At 46.1% G+C, this 15,424-nt stretch overlaps 1 protein-coding gene across 2 annotated transcripts in view; it reads right to left on the bottom strand.

Moving 5' to 3' along the window:
• Positions 1-3,623: 3,623 nt before the first annotated feature.
• PACS2 (phosphofurin acidic cluster sorting protein 2) overlaps positions 3,624-15,424 on the bottom strand; it is a 131,271-nt gene continuing 119,470 nt past the window's right edge. For both annotated transcript variants that reach the window (XM_059728261.1, XM_059728260.1), the window contains 2 exons: positions 13,721-13,834; positions 3,624-10,220 (listed from right to left, as the gene is read on the bottom strand). In XM_059728261.1, coding sequence (XP_059584244.1) covers positions 10,102-10,220; positions 13,721-13,834 — 233 coding nt within the window. In that variant the 3' untranslated portion in view covers positions 3,624-10,101. The remainder of the gene's footprint in view (positions 10,221-13,720; positions 13,835-15,424) is intronic.

Below are 15,424 nucleotides of genomic sequence, written 5' to 3' on the forward strand. Positions count from 1 at the left end.
ATAATTTGGGCCTTTAAGCAGACTGAGTAAGGCTTTGAGCTTTGTGCCTTGCTTAGGTGAACAGTTGTGCAAGAAGAGAATAGAGTTCACCACTCCTCAGGACAACAACCTACCTTCATCGTGGAGAGTTGTTTCAAAATAAAACTATTTTGCTTTCAATGTGCCAGAAACTATACAGCAGTAGGGAATACCGATGGCAGCATTGCTGAATGTACCCATCATTTTTAACTATGTAGAGAAATGATGCCGTCCAATAAGCGATCATTGCACATAAGATGGCTTTAATTCAAAATTGTCCTCGTTTTCTGAAACACCCTTACATTTAGTTTGTCAGTTGAACCCAGGGCATTATTTTAGGCTATGTAGACTGCAGTTTGAATAGTGGCACTAATTGAAAGCTATCAATTAAGGGGGTCAAGAGTTGCATCATGTTGTTAGAGTGCCCCTTCCAGAGCACTTGCCAGCAATACAGACTCTTCCCCCTGCTTGCAGGGTGGGATTTGCACTCACAGGAGTAACTCTCTTATTCTCTAGCAGGTTTTTTTCATTTTGGTTCATCAACATGGACTCATTTAGCTAGAATCATTCACAAACACAGGGAGGGGAGTCACTTCTTGAATGAAATTTTTCCTTTAATTTTAGCTGTGGTATTGGGTATCACCTGTCAGCTGATGCATTGCACTTGTATAGAAACAGTGACACACAGAAAGCTTCAAATGAATCAATGTGTTTAGCTGACTTGGAGGGCTCCACAACTTCCCAAGAGTTTATAGCACAGATGAATACTTCTCACCGTGTGGAATACCTTGCCCACCTTCCTCATACACCCGGCCCTCTGCGGTCAGCAAACACCCTACCCCAAACCTCATTTCCATTACATTACCTGTGCTACTCCCCTAAACCATCTTTCTCCCTTCCTGGTATTCAGGTCTTCCGAAGTTTTGTGGTCCAATCTATTGTACTCCCTTAGCCAAGAGTTGCATGTAAATTACTGTGATTTATTCTTCCCTTATATTAATTCCTCCCCATCCATGCCTGTTTTATTTATTTCATAAGCTTGGCTGCTTGGTGCAATAAATGGGTTGAGGCTTTTCTGATCCATTTATTTAGTGTTCCTAGTACTGCCCCCTACAAGACCCCCCCCTAAACACAGGGTCAGAGACAGCAGTTCTGTTCCTGATTGTGGTCTTCAGTGAAACAAAGATACATCACTAGGGCAGCATGCTGAGCTTGAGGCAGAGCAGATACAGGCAGAGCAGATAATCACGTTTGGCAGTAAAAAAAATGTGAAAGTACCTTGTGTAGGTACTGCCTTGTGGGGGAAGCGTGCAGGCATTCACAGCTTGGGATAGCCATGTCCAGGCATTCACCCCTTTGGGACAGCCATGTCCTACTGCAGCCACTTGCCTGACGTGATCTTTGAGCAGTGCCTCTCTGCCCCCCACACTGTCACTGAACTCTGCAGTCCAGCCACCTACAGCATTGTTTCTCACTGCCTCAGCAAATCCAGCTGCACTGCTGGCTTCTTACATTCTGCCTCCCTGTCCTGCCAACCCCTAAGTCTTCATTCATCCCTACCCTGTCTTCTCCTGCCATCTCAGAGCTCTTTCTTCTACAAGTCCTATAGCCATGCCCACTTATCCTCTAGTTCGCTATCCCACCCTTCATTGCCTCTTTCAGAAACTTTGAACCCAGTTCCAATTCCTTGCTTAAACCTTCCTCTTTTGAAAAATCTGATTTCTCAGGTACAGACTAACCAAGGTCCAGTAGAACGTCCCCTTTTAACCCATTCCTCTTCTGTCACCGACAGGTTTCCTACTGTCCTCACTCTAAACCCAGAATATCTGCAAGATACAGCATTTCCTGCTCCTATTTCTTATCAATTTGGCTGTTTGACTATTACAAATGCCTCTTCCCCATTCTCAAGAAGAAAATGCAACAGGGCACTATACTCGCACAGTTCTCCCCTCCTCAGGATCTCATTTCTGATGCATCGATTTCCCCTCTGCCTCACTACAAGGAGAAAGAGAGGGGAGAAGCCTACTGGCCTTCATTTTAAGGGCTTTTGTAGCCAGCTCCTTGCCTTCTTCCTCTGTAGCAAAACATGCTAATTGAGACGTTAACTCTCACCTGTGCCAGGAACACCAGCTTTTTTGCCTTGCACCCATTTTCCCATGAAGTACTATCATGTTTTTGCTGCCAGAGATTAGGCAACTACTAAACCTGTGGTTGCAGCTCTTTATAAGCCCTGTTTCAATCTCATGTCTCCCACACGGTGTATAAAATACTCTACAGCAGCAAAGCAGCTAGCCTACCAACACTTCTGCTTACTGCATCGTGATTCTTTTACCTTCTTCTCTCTTCCACAATGCTGTTGTCACCTGTACATAGGGTGAGACACAAGTCCAGGGATGCATGTGTTCAACACCTAAAGCAGTGGTTCTCAACCTTTTTAGGCTCAGCTCTCCTAACTTCTCTGAACTGAGTGGCAGCCCATTGCAAAAAATTAGTTTATCGCAGGGTGTTCCTTGCTTAAAGAGAGGCCAGGAAGATGGAGGAACAGCTGGCAGGGAAGAGCCTGGCTTACCTCCTCACCAAAGCCTGCATTTACGTGGCACTTGGTTGAGACTCACTGGCTTAGAGCCAACCTTGAGTAGGACCCCACTCGCTGCTGTAAAATCTGATTAGGTCATTGGTACATTTCAGTGTTCAGTGGAACAAACCCTTCCTCTCCATTGCAAGCTATGGTTTCTAGCAAACAGATTAACAGAAAAACTTGCTTTCCTTAGAAGTCAGTATGTGCTCAGAGGGACTTGATTCTGGGCCAGTTCAGCACCCTGGGAACATGATTTGGGCTCCTTTGCCCCCAAGCAAGGTACTTGGGTGAGTCTGGGAGGAAATGTGCTGGGGTTTTGACTTGTGCAGGACAGAACCTAGATAGGTTCTGGCAGGGAAAGGATTTTGTAAGGAGCTGCATTTGGGCATTTCAGATTGAAGAGCTGACAGTGGTACCTGGAGTGTTGCACCTTCTGGGTGATCTAAAGGAACATTTGTTTTTGGCTGCAGGCTGTATGTTCTCAAAGGATAGGATTGTACAGGTTTCTTTCTGTGCTTCTTGCAGAACTAAAGGACCCCAGCTGTCCAGAAAGAGGTGAAAGGGGATGGAACAGCTCTGTAGCATCCCAAGTGTCAAATGATGCTCAAACAGCAGCATATGGGCATGATAAAAAAAGGCACAAATACAGAAAACTCATCTCAAGTGCAGTCTGACCATTCAAGGCAGTGTGGTGATCACATCCCCACAACTGGCATCAGCAATGGTTTCCCTGGGCCAGCGCTGGGAGTGTTTTGGCTGCAAAACAGGCCATACCAGACAGTTTCCAGTTCCTCTGCTGCAGTGGAAGCCAGTCTGTCTCCTTATTCTGGGGAAGGTTTTCCACCTTCGTGCATCAGAAGACAAACCACTCCACAGCACCAATTCTGAGTAGCTTGCAACTGCAACTGTTCTGCAGCAGGTATAAGCAGAAAAGCAGGGCTACAAAACCATGCTATTTCACTTCAGGCCAGGTCACCAGCATTGACATATGGAGCACCCCAGCTAAAAGGAGACTCATGGGACAGGCTTGTGCTTTCATATCCAGTTTTATTAGTGTTGCATTAGTACCGTAAAATAGTTGACAAGGTTGCGCACATTGCAGTTTGTTTCAAAAAAAGGCTATTTACATTTAATTTGTCTTCATAAAAAAACCTAAAATCCAAACAATACAACAATGAAACAGATGGACAACTTAGAAATCTACAAAGTGGTAACATCCCTTCATATGCCATGGTCTGAGCAATGCTTGCTGTGTGTGACCCCTCACACATTTTGTACCCATACATAGCAAGGTGCTTCTCTAAAAGGGCGCATTGGAGTAAAGACGCATTGTACATGATGCAGAGACACTACTTTCTGGGAATCTTCCCATCAAGTCTTAAGAAAGAAGCTGACTGGACATAACAGTTTGATGTCAGCATCCTCTCTTTTAAGGAAATTAATGACCTGCTACTTGCCAAACTGTGGCATCTACTTCTCTTGCTTCATGTCCTAAAGCTACTAAGAAAAACCAAGAGAGCTCACCACTCCAAGAGTATTTCCCATATTTTTACCAGAATCTTGCTGACGAGGCCTCTCAAAAGTCTGTGGGAGACACTGTACCTGGATTACGGTCACCTCTGTCAGGCTGGGAATCCAAAAGGTAACTTCATGCATCTGAGTCACCACTGTGCTATCTGCTAGATACAGAAACGCACTGAATGAAGGGGCAATGCCTTATATTCATCTCCACTTCTAAGAAAACACCAGGAAAAACAGATGCTTCTATGGCAAAAGTAGACCTCTCAGCTTAGACTTCACATTCCCAAGAGGCAAAGCTCCCAGCTGAAAGTGAAATACAGAGGGGCTTCACTCTCCTTTCACTATTTCACAATAGAGGCAAAGAGTATAAGACTCTACACTCACCAGGATGATTTCCCTTAGTACTTCAAGGCGCCAGGTACTATCTTTGAAACCTAGAAGCCAAATTACTTCTACAATGCTCTACTGATAAAAAGTAATCGTGCAGTTTGATCACAGATAATCGGTAGCTGAACTATTACCACCCAGGACACATTCACAGCAAGAAGAGTATTTTGGTGAAAAACAGAACAGTGCCGGTCAATTTGGCTTTTAACTGGGTCAGCTGTTGCAAGTGAGCATGGCAGATCTATGCTAACCCATAAAACTTCCTATCCTATCTTTTCCCTCAGCCCCCTCCTCCACAAATGAGACAACAGGCTTGCTAATTAAAAGCAGCAAAAAGCAGCAGCCAGGTCTAAGAATTTGAAAACTGGTGAGGGAGAGAAGAGAGATTTTGCAATTAAATCCAAGATGTAAACAGGGCAACAACTGTAGAGCTGAACAGAAAACATGGTTGGCTTGTTTGCAATAGATGGACTGAAGGTGAGGTACATGGAAGACCAGCAGCTCAGTGACTATTGCCACTCCAGAGAGCTTTCCATGAGAAACATGGCAGCTCTTTATTTTAGGGCAAGTCAAATGCACCTCTAACCAGCATTCAGCATTGGTAAGCATCTGTCCAGGTCTGCCATGAAGGCCTTCCACCTCTCACCAACCCATGGGAAGGATGGAAATTAGATCTGCAGCTCTAGGTCAGCATAAGCAGCCATTTCTTTAGATCCCGTCACCAAGGAGGACTGGAGGCTGCCAGGAGGACATTAGGAGAGGGAAATGGCAGCTCTGCTAAAAAGAAAGTGCTGGAGGCAGACCAAAAAGCTGTCTCCTTGTCAGAGTACAGCAAAGCTACATGGAGCAGTCGGAGTAAAAATGTTAGGTCATAGCAGGAATCAGACAACTGTTGCTCCTACAGTACGTTCCTGCAGGAGGCCTGCAGAGTGCAGCCGTCACCGTGCGGGTGATGCAATAGTTTAGCAGGTGGAGGGTGGGATGCTGCCTGCTGAGAACTAGGTCATTGCTCCAGCCCCACCCTGAGTCAGGAACTTGCATTTGTGCTGCCAGAAATCCAGGAGCCTAAATAAAAGTGACCTCTAGGTTCTCAGTTCTGATTCAAGACAATACAACAAAGGAAAAAAAAAGTTTCCTTCTTAAATCACACTCTCCAGTGGAGACCTGCAAATTCCTCTTTTCAAGACACCATAACAGTCTTTAACCATTGAGTCATACTAGGTTTCTACCTCGAGGGGTAGTCTTTCTGCATTTATCAGTGCAGAGGCTATTAAACAGCCCCCAGATATGCTGATAGGCTTCCCAGCAGGTGCAGTAACTAGGCACAGTCCTATCGGTGAGCTCTACACAAGGCCTTGCATTGTCCTAGAGTGCAGATACCAGCTGCATCCATTGGTAATCACAGCAAGTGACTGCAGGCACATAAACAGACTTTTCCCAAATTGTTTCCTGGAATAGAGGGATGGGTTGGAGAGCACCATGTAGGAGACCTGAGACCTGCCTTACCAACACCCTTTCCTGAAAATCAGCCAGGTGTTACAACAGACCTCATTCATGGCAGAGCTTCCTCGCACTCTACTAAGGACCTGTCATCTCAGTGGTCAGGAATAGAGCACACCATGTAAAGAAGCTCCAAGATGTGCAGAATATTTTTAGTATAAAAACTTAATCAGACAAATATTGCCACCAAAAAAAACCCCAGGGGCTCAAACTCCAACCCTTGACTGAGGCAGGGAAGCAGTTACTAGCCATAGAGAATGCAGCTTTCCTCAGATCCCAACAGTTTCACCAAGGTGGACAACTGGCACCTGACGAGGCTGCGAGTTCAAGCGTTTCCTTGGAAACTGTGCTGGGCAGAGTGTTTTATTGCAAGTTGCTGTGCTGCTGCAGAGCAGCTTCCTGCAAGGAAAAAGTTTCTGCTGCTCAAAAGCTTTGGGCAGCAAGAGGGTGGAAAGTTTCCTGGTGAATTCTACTGTATAAAATTAACAAAAAAAACCCCAGCAACCCACATGAAATGCAACAAGTGAAAGTGCTCATGAATGCACGGTAGACTAGTAGGAAGAGGGCAACATACGTTTGATATGCAGGACTTGGGAGAGTCCTATGTTAGCTACAGTTTGTCTTCACTACAGTAGGCTGAAATATAAAAGAGAAGCAAAAGTGACAAACCCTTCATTGCACCCAGTAAACAAAATTATTGCAAGTAGCCAGTTCAAGCCCTTCCCATTGCTGCAATGACAATGCAATTCAGGGCAAGGATGTCTGCCAACACTGGAGTGAGAAAAAGAAGTGGCTCCTGGGTGGGGTTTGGTCACTCTGCTTACACAGGAATGAGGGGGATATAAGGAAGAACCCATATGATGACTTTCATTAACAGGCCCATCTGATGCAACAGCCTCAGTAAAAAAGAATCAATGTGCTTATGTGCTCTTTCAAAAGCTACTGCTGCCAGGCAGCCCTGAACTAGCCCAGAGGAACAGTGCAAGTCGCCTTGGAAAACACTGACCACTAGACATGACTACATTCAAAACAGAGACCTCCCCTTTCCACCATTATCAAGAATTAGTAAAAGGAAACAGACCCTCTCTTCAGCACTACAGTAAGAAAGTATTAATAAAAATAGGCTGAGGTGACCAGCTGTGTTAAGTGTTATGGTGCAAATCAGTGCACAACTATTTGATTCCTAGCACGAGTGCACTACCGACTTGGTGGAAAGACCCGTCACAGCTAAACAAATAGATTTCTGGGCACGGCCCTTACTGCACTGAAGAGGAGCCCTTTCCATTAAAAAGTATAAGAAAACACAGCAGCCCGAGGGAGCTGGAATAGAGATGTGCCATGTGTTGTGTGGGTTGGATGCTCCTCTTTATTGGGAAGAGAAGAGAGGCACTTAGGACTTCAGTAACCCTCCCTCCTCCTCTGGCAGGGGCACTGGTAACTGGGTATGCCTCTCCCACTGGTCCATTCAGGTCCTGCCCAAACCAATGAAGCCCTTCCTGGCTGGACGTTCCCGCCCAGGGGCATGACCTGCATGTAGGGCAGAGTGGATTCTCTTGCCGTTTGCTCACCCTAAAGACAACGGTAAGTCAGTAACTGTCCCAACAAGCAGACTCTGGGGAAAAAAATATTCTTGAAGCCTTGCTGCCTTTTTAACAGTGATGGTGAAGGAAGCAATTTGGCAAGTGCTCCAAGAACCTGTGGCTGGTCAGGCCCAACATTTCTCTTCACAACCAGAACTCCCACAGTTGCCCTCATGAAACTCCCTCCAAGCAAAGGAGTTGCTGGGGTGTTTGCTCCCTGCAAAGCAGGTGCTTTAGCCCCCACCCAGCTTTATCTGCTTGGATGCCCTGCACATTACTAGTCCCAACCCTAATGCCATGTTGCCAGGGTATCTTGAAGGCAGCCACTGGATGAGTGTCTTTTGCCATAGGAGGGAGAAGCCTTGTCATCAGAGCTTTCACAGCTACTTGTCACCACCAGCAGTGAAGTGTGTGGCACCCCCAAGGAGAAGAGAACACACTAGCTCCAGGGAGACAAAACTGACTTAAGCCTTTACTGAAGAGAGATTTGAGCTTCATTACTTTTGTTCTCTGGAGCATGTTACTGCCCACTCAGCAGAGCAAACTGCACTAGTCAGGTGACAATTTCTTGGGAAAAGTTGCTGCAACAGCTGCTCTGGCTCAAGAGCCTCTACTGCTGAAACACCCCTTTAGAGCCCGTAAGAAACCTTGCGAATTGGAGCAACCTTCAGGCAGCTCTAGTATCTGCCAGGGATAAGTCCATACTTGGGAGAGTGGGTAAGAGAAAACATAAAGCTTCAAGTCTTCTCATGCTTGAGTTGCAACTCAGCTGCAGCTCAGAAGCAGAGCAGGATAGTGCACTTCAACAAAGAAGTTGGTTGGTGTTCCATAGTGTATGAAGCTCTGCTCCACTAAAGACTTACATGCTGTTGCAGTAAAATCCCTTCCCACAGCAAAAAGCCCATGGGAAGCAATACTCAGAAAGCAGTGGATGAGGACAGTGACATCCACATCTAAGTGCTGGGTCATGAGAAGTGCCACATGCCTTCTGAGCCTTCAATTTCTGTTACAGCCTTCAGCACCTGGCAGGATGGGTCCTACACAGGCAAATGTCTTGGGTGGTTAAAGGTGCGCTGTGCTCCACTGGTGTATTGATGCAGTCAAAAATTAGACCAAGGAGAAGACAAACCCCAAGAGAGATGCAGTCCATGCCCAGGACACCTGGAAACTACTGAGAAGCAAGTTGTGCATTCCTGCTGTCCAAAGACCTTGCTCGACAGAATGGCTGCCTCTCTCTGAAAAAGCAGCAGCAACTTAAATTCCTTGTTCCAGAAGTGTAGGTCATAGGCAGGTAGCTAGGAGTGTGTGAGGGGGACCCCAGCAGGCACTACCTGAGGGACGGTGTGAAAGTGGAACAGTTTCTGTGAGCCTGTCACTATGTGCCATCACATGCATGTGTGCTTTGCTGTATGGATGTCAATGTAGCTGGTATTGAAACTGCAGCTGGTCATGTGTAAGGGCTCAGGAGCTAGTCACTAGACCTATAACGCTTGACCTATAAGACAGCAACTCATCTTTCCTGTAGTTTTTTTTTGGCAACTTAATTAATAATTTTAAAAAGCATTAAAAAAAAAAATTTGCAGCTACAAAAGTATCCATTCCCTTCAGAGACTGGACAACGTTTTATTGACAAGTAAATAACCTGTGTGAAAAACTAAATAGCAGCAACCCCACTGAATTGGTGTTCTTCAACTGCAGCATCCAGCTGCAGGGGGCATTGTGACTGGCTTGGTTTGGTTATGGGATAGATCTGGGACAATGGGATTTCCTTGAACTAACTTAGTGTCATACACTTCAGTCTCGGCCCAAGCTTAGTCAGGCATGAGAATGAACAAACCTGCCCATTTCAACAGCTGGACTTCAGCACCACCATGCTGAAGTGCCCTCCCTGTGGACAATTTCTAGTCTCTCCCCTATTCTACTGAGTTGGGGTTTTTTTGGTTTTTTTGACAGACCCATACTTCAGTCTTGGCATACAAGCTATTTGGTACCAGACTACTCTTGACTCTTTCAGGGGCAGGACAGAAAAAGTGTTGGAAATTTCTCCACAGAAATTTGAGGGAGGTCATAGCACCTGCACCCAACCACCTGTACCCCTTCCTCCAGCAACTCACAAAAAACATTTAACCCAATCCAGAACCCCCAGCCCCAAACACACCAATGAGGTTTCAGGTTAATAAGCAGTGCAGTTATTCAGCTATCTGCTCTTAAGTTCTAGGAGGTTTCAGGCAGGTCGCTCCACTTCTGGAGGTTCCCCTATTAATTTCCATGTTATCAGCACATTTCTACTTTAAGACTGGGATTTTTTTTTGCTTTGCTTTTAAGGGGTTTCCTTCCCTTGTAGTAAACTCAGGAATTAATAGAAAAAAAGTAATTCAAAAGTAATCCAAGCACATCTGTAAGTAATCTGCAGGAGAGAGAGCAGAGTGACTTGAGTCAGAGTTGGCACTCAGATTCCTGGCTCCTGGGCAGGCGTGCAGTCTCCAGACAGGCAAAAAGCCCTTCCGCTGAAAGCGGCTAGAAATTGGATTTGGAGTGTCCAAATACGCAGATGGGAAAGTGCTTGACATGGGAGGACCATTGCGCTGCCAGCTGAAAGAACTTCACATCGTTCCACTCGACGCCATCAATCAGGACTGTGGGTGGGAAAGGATAAAAACATGGAAGTAGGTTAAAGAGCACTAAGCAGGAACTATTGCACTAGCAAATCCCTCAATGCCAGGGCATCCTCCTGCTTCAGTTAGTACCAAGAATGGGAAAGGCAACAAGGGAGCAGGAGAACTAGAAAAGAGACCTTATCAAATCTCATGCTTCAAGCTGCTCTGCAGCTGAGATGGATAAGATGCCAGCACTCTGCTGGCTGCCCACCCTTGGCAATAGGATCATCATGGCAACTGACTACATGCATTATGCAAAAATTCTCTTCTTGCTATCAAGCATCAAATCCAGTTCCTGGCTAGAACAAACAAGATGGACCCTTGTTCCAGAAGCAGCACCTGTAGTTTCTATTACAGCAGTAATGGAACCTATTGGTTTCATTGTCATTTGATCTCTTGTACTTTACTAACCGATTTCCAAACTTTTTTGGGCAAGGCATCAATGTAATAATATTACCTGCATGTCTTTTTCAGGTCTTGTTTTATCAGTTTGGATTTTTAATTGAGAATTTAGGGATTTTTTTTAAAAGAAAGAACACAGCAGACTGTGCAATTGTGTTTGTTCTGGTAAGTTACAAGTATCCAATAATATTAGCAACCTGAATTCCCCTGAGCTAGAATTAAAAGGATGAACTAAAACAGACCTCTTGACTTATCAGTTACACTTGGAATTTACAAGCAACTTGAGCCACATGGGGATGCTTGCAGCTTTTAGTCTGCAGCTTCTAGTGGAGTCCCACAAGACTAACGTTGTAGCCACTTCATGCTGATGAACTTTAACTTTATGCCACTTTGTAAGATGCTCACAGTCCTTGCTTCTTTCTATTAGGCACTTTGTCAGCTTTGGAGAAGCACGGCAATCTTTGACTTCGCAAAATTCAGTACTCAAAATCCATGAGTCACTGACACCAGGTTTCATCTCCTTGGTTCTCATCAGATAGCCTGCAGTCCCTGCTTGACCTGCCTAGTTCTCAGAGTTGTGGGGCTGATGATTATTTTGTGTTGGCAGCAGGAGGCAGAGCCTAGGGAGAACACAGGAAGTTTTGCTATCTCTTGCATGAGTCTGACAATAGCAGGGGTTTTGCTGAAAGACTCAGCTCCCAAAGTAGCATTGCACAAACATCTTGGGCTTCATTTCAAAAGGTGCCTTGCCTGCTTGGTTGCAGAAGCAGCCGTAGGAATGTGATCCCTAAGAGTTCAAAATCCAGAAGGCAAAATTGCAAGGACTAACATCTAACCTTTAAGAGTATTGCCATTTTGAGTGCCTAACTCATGCTTTTAGAGCACTGGGGTTGGTGATGCTGCTTAGGCCACACTGCCTTCGTCTTCCAGGGGAAGCCCTTGGGGCAGGCTCCAACTCAGCAGCAGAGCAGACATGCACTTCTGCCCATCACTGTTACTTCCTACCAATTCATTGATGAAGAGATACATGACCTAAGGGGAATGTGGGCTGAGTCATGCCAGGCTTGGCTGTGCCTTACCTGCTACCACCTTGGAATTTAGGGCTGCTTAGACAACAGTGATCATCTCTAGACCCTTTGGCCTCACAGACAGTTTCCTGAAGCAACATGTGCATAAGGAAGAGCGACAACTTAAGAGAAGGGCACACAACTTACCACAGAGTAAGAGGAAAGTAGGGCTTTGCTGCAGATCAGGTGATTTGCAATAGCCACTAATATACATATTGCTACCCTGCAAGAAGATAGAAACTGACCTACGGTGGGTTAAAGGAAGAGGAATAAGCTAATGCAGGTTCGCTTTCACCTTTCGCTTTCAAGCGCACAGGCACTTGCTATGAAAGGGATGAGGTGAAGTGTTGCCCCCTTCCACTGTGCAGGAAGCCATGTGTCCATGCCCTATGCAAAGGGAGTGGTCGGAATTAGAAAACATGGCTTTCACAAAAGGAGAGCAAGTAGCCAGCACTGCCCAGGGGAGCAGGGAGATATTGTGGGTGCCTGCAGGGAAAGTCTCTTCTCAGACCATCTACTGTAGCCAAGCAGATCCAAGGTGTCTGCAGTGCCTCTTGGGCGCGTGAGCAGGTACAATCAGTAGCAGTCTGGGTGAGTGAATACACATCTCAAGGACTCTTCTGTCAACAACAAGCCAGTCACCAGAAGCCTATCCTTCTTCCCTACACACCTTTAAGGCTTTCTTCTGCAGCTGTGGCTTGGGTGAGTAGAAAAGGCTCAAAACTAGACTTCTGGTCTACTCCAGGAGCCATGAGGGAAGCCTGGTAGACCAGAATCTCCTGAAGGCTTTCACAAGCTGGTCTAAGAGACCCTCCTATCTAGCAAGGAGGATGGGGAAGTTGTAATGGACTTTGGTATGGCCTGGGCTCAAGGACTGGTACGGTCTCAATGCTGGATGCAGAAGCTGGAACTGCTCATAGAAAAAAAACAAACTCGCAGATTTGCCAGTACTTGAGCAGAGCTGGCAGTAGCATCAACCTCCAAGCCTCCCTTTTCCAGCTACAAAGCTTAAAGCTATGATGCACCTGATGTGTTGGCATCCTGATGCAGGCTGTTTCCAGCCTGGCTTCCATTATGGCTCTGAACAATGATTTTCAACCTTTTCCAAACTGTAACCCCATGTTGCTAAGATTTTCAGAACATCCCTCCACCCAGCCATGAAGAAAAGAGGGTTGTAAGCATCTGGGCCTGCTGGCAGTCCCTAAATTGAGAACCCAGTTTTTGAATAGCCTCAGGGTTAGTTTAAACCAGGACACAACCTGTAGCACATGTTCCACAAGTGGCATGGGCATCTGCTGCATGGCACTAGCCCTGGGTGCTCAGTAAAGGGAGGCACCAGAATGGAACGAAGGAGGGGCTGGCATGGGCCTGGAGCCTCTGGCCACACAGAACAAAGTGGGGTAGCAGGAGGTACAAGGTGTCATCACCAAAAGTCAAGTTAACCCTTTACTGGCCCTGCAGTCACTATCAAATTCAGGTATTTGGACCCTCACTCATATAAAACTGCAGTTTTCTCTCTTGTAGCAGCATCCTGCCTGGACTCTGCTCCACATAGTGGGAGGCCCAAGCTTCCCTGCCTCTGTTCTAGTGCTCCAGGGCAGTCAGGTACACTTCTGGGAAGCAGAGATCGCAGTGGCACTGGGGGACGGCATGGGGGTGCAGGGCAGGACTTAAATTCACAGGATACTTGTGGAAACAGCTGGCCACCGCTGCTTTAAACCATGCCGAGAGGCTGTTTCAGCATCCAGAAAAATCACTAAGGAAACTACCTACCGCACACCCTTTCCACTACAAATGACCCCTATGATGGCTCTATGCCACCTGTGGATTTCCTTGTGTCTGAAGACTCTTGCTCCAGCCAGATCCAGATCTACTTTGTGCCACAGACCAGCATAACATCAGATTTGCCAACAGGCAGAGGGGCTGGGGGTTGGCTCAATATCAGCAAACCCACCTGTTACCAATAAAACACTCACCCTGAATACTGAAATGAAAAAATAGTTCACTTACCCCGCAGCATATTCTGCTGATGTTTTGCTGTGCAAATCAACCTACTAATTCCTTCAATGCATTGACTCTTGGATTCAACCTCCTTGTCTTTTGTTTTCTTGGGCAAAAACATCACTGGAAGAAAAAATTTAAAAAAATTAATAAATTAAACTTAGTTTCTGCCAGCTAGAAAGTTACACTGGAACAAATGTTTTTTTTACAAATCTATTACTAAAGCCTAAAATTTCTACAAACTGGTCCTCATCAGTTTGGGCTTTCTAAAAAAAACCCCTAAATTCTTACTGCCTCAGTGCAGTTCATACAATCTCAGTCTTCACCACCATTGCTATGTTAGCTTGTTTTAACCTCAGGCAAAACTGCCCTGCCAGGATACAGACACACACATTCCATTATGAGAGGTACAGCCCCTCTCTGGCTCAAATACAGCATACTCTGTTTAAGTGCATGGCCTTAGTACTAAAGAAAAAGCCCTTATCAGGAATTAATAGGTAACAATGCTTATTAACTACAGGTACAGCCTCTTACCTTGTTTCTCAGAGCACCTTAGGCCTCTAATAGCAGTCTTGAAATTGACAGGACCCAGTGAGATCAAGGCTGCTTTAGAAAGCCTTCATATAGATGACTCATAGCCTGTTTCATCAGTTATACAGTTAAAACAACCTACAGTTCTGTTGCAGAAGTAAAGAGAGTAGGGCTAAAAGGGAACTGGCTCCGTGGTCGATCCAAAGAGTACTGGTTGATGGGATCAAATCAACATGGCACGAGGTGACCAGCGGTGTCCCTCAGGGCTCAGTACTCAGACCAGTACTCTTCAACATTTTCATTAATGATCTGGATTTGGGCATCAGATGCAGACTGGCAAAGTTTGCAGACAACATTAAACTATGGGGGAAGGCAGTCACACTGGAGAACAGGTTGGGGATGATACAGGCTGATCTGGACAGGCTTGCAAGGTAGGCAGACCAAAACCTGATGGTATTTAATGCAGAGAAGTGCAGGGTACTCCACCTAGGGAGGAAAAGCCAGCATCATACTTATAGGCTTGGCAGTGCTACGCTCGCTAGTACCGTGACTGAAAGAGACTTGGGGGTCTTGACTGACCTGACCACAAGACGAACATAAGCCATCAAGGCAATGCTGTGGCCAGCAAAGCAAATCAGACTCTGGCACGGATCCACCGATGCAGCTCAAGCAAAACCAGGGATGTTATCCTCCTGCTCTACTCAGCCTTAGTGAGGCTGCAGCTGGAGTACAGCATCCAGTTTTGGGGCCCCCCCACTTCAGGAGGGACGAGGATAAGCTTGAGAGTCCAGAGGAGAGCCACCTGCATGATCAAAAGGCCAGAGTAAGCCTTGAGGAGAGGCTGAGGGACATGGGACTCTTGAGCCTTCTCTTCTTCAGGCTGAGGGGGAACTTGGTGGCAGCCTGTAAAGTACATAAGGGGGGGGGGGGGGTGCACTGGGATCTGGGAGAACACTAATTTACCAGGGCTCCCCAAGGGATAACAAGGTCTAATGGCCACAAACTTCTGGAAGGCCAATTTAGACTGGACATAAGAAAAAACTTCTTTATGGTCCGAGTGTCTAGGGTCTGGAACAGACTCCCCCCAGAGGTGGTGCAAGCACCTACTCTGGACTCATTCAAACGGCATTTGGGTGCTTATCTTGCGGGTGTTACTTGACCCCAGCAGACTTCCTGCCTATC

This window comes from Alligator mississippiensis, chromosome 5 (assembly GCF_030867095.1).
Source record: "Alligator mississippiensis isolate rAllMis1 chromosome 5, rAllMis1, whole genome shotgun sequence".
In the NCBI taxonomy this organism is placed as follows: Eukaryota; Metazoa; Chordata; order Crocodylia; family Alligatoridae; genus Alligator; species Alligator mississippiensis.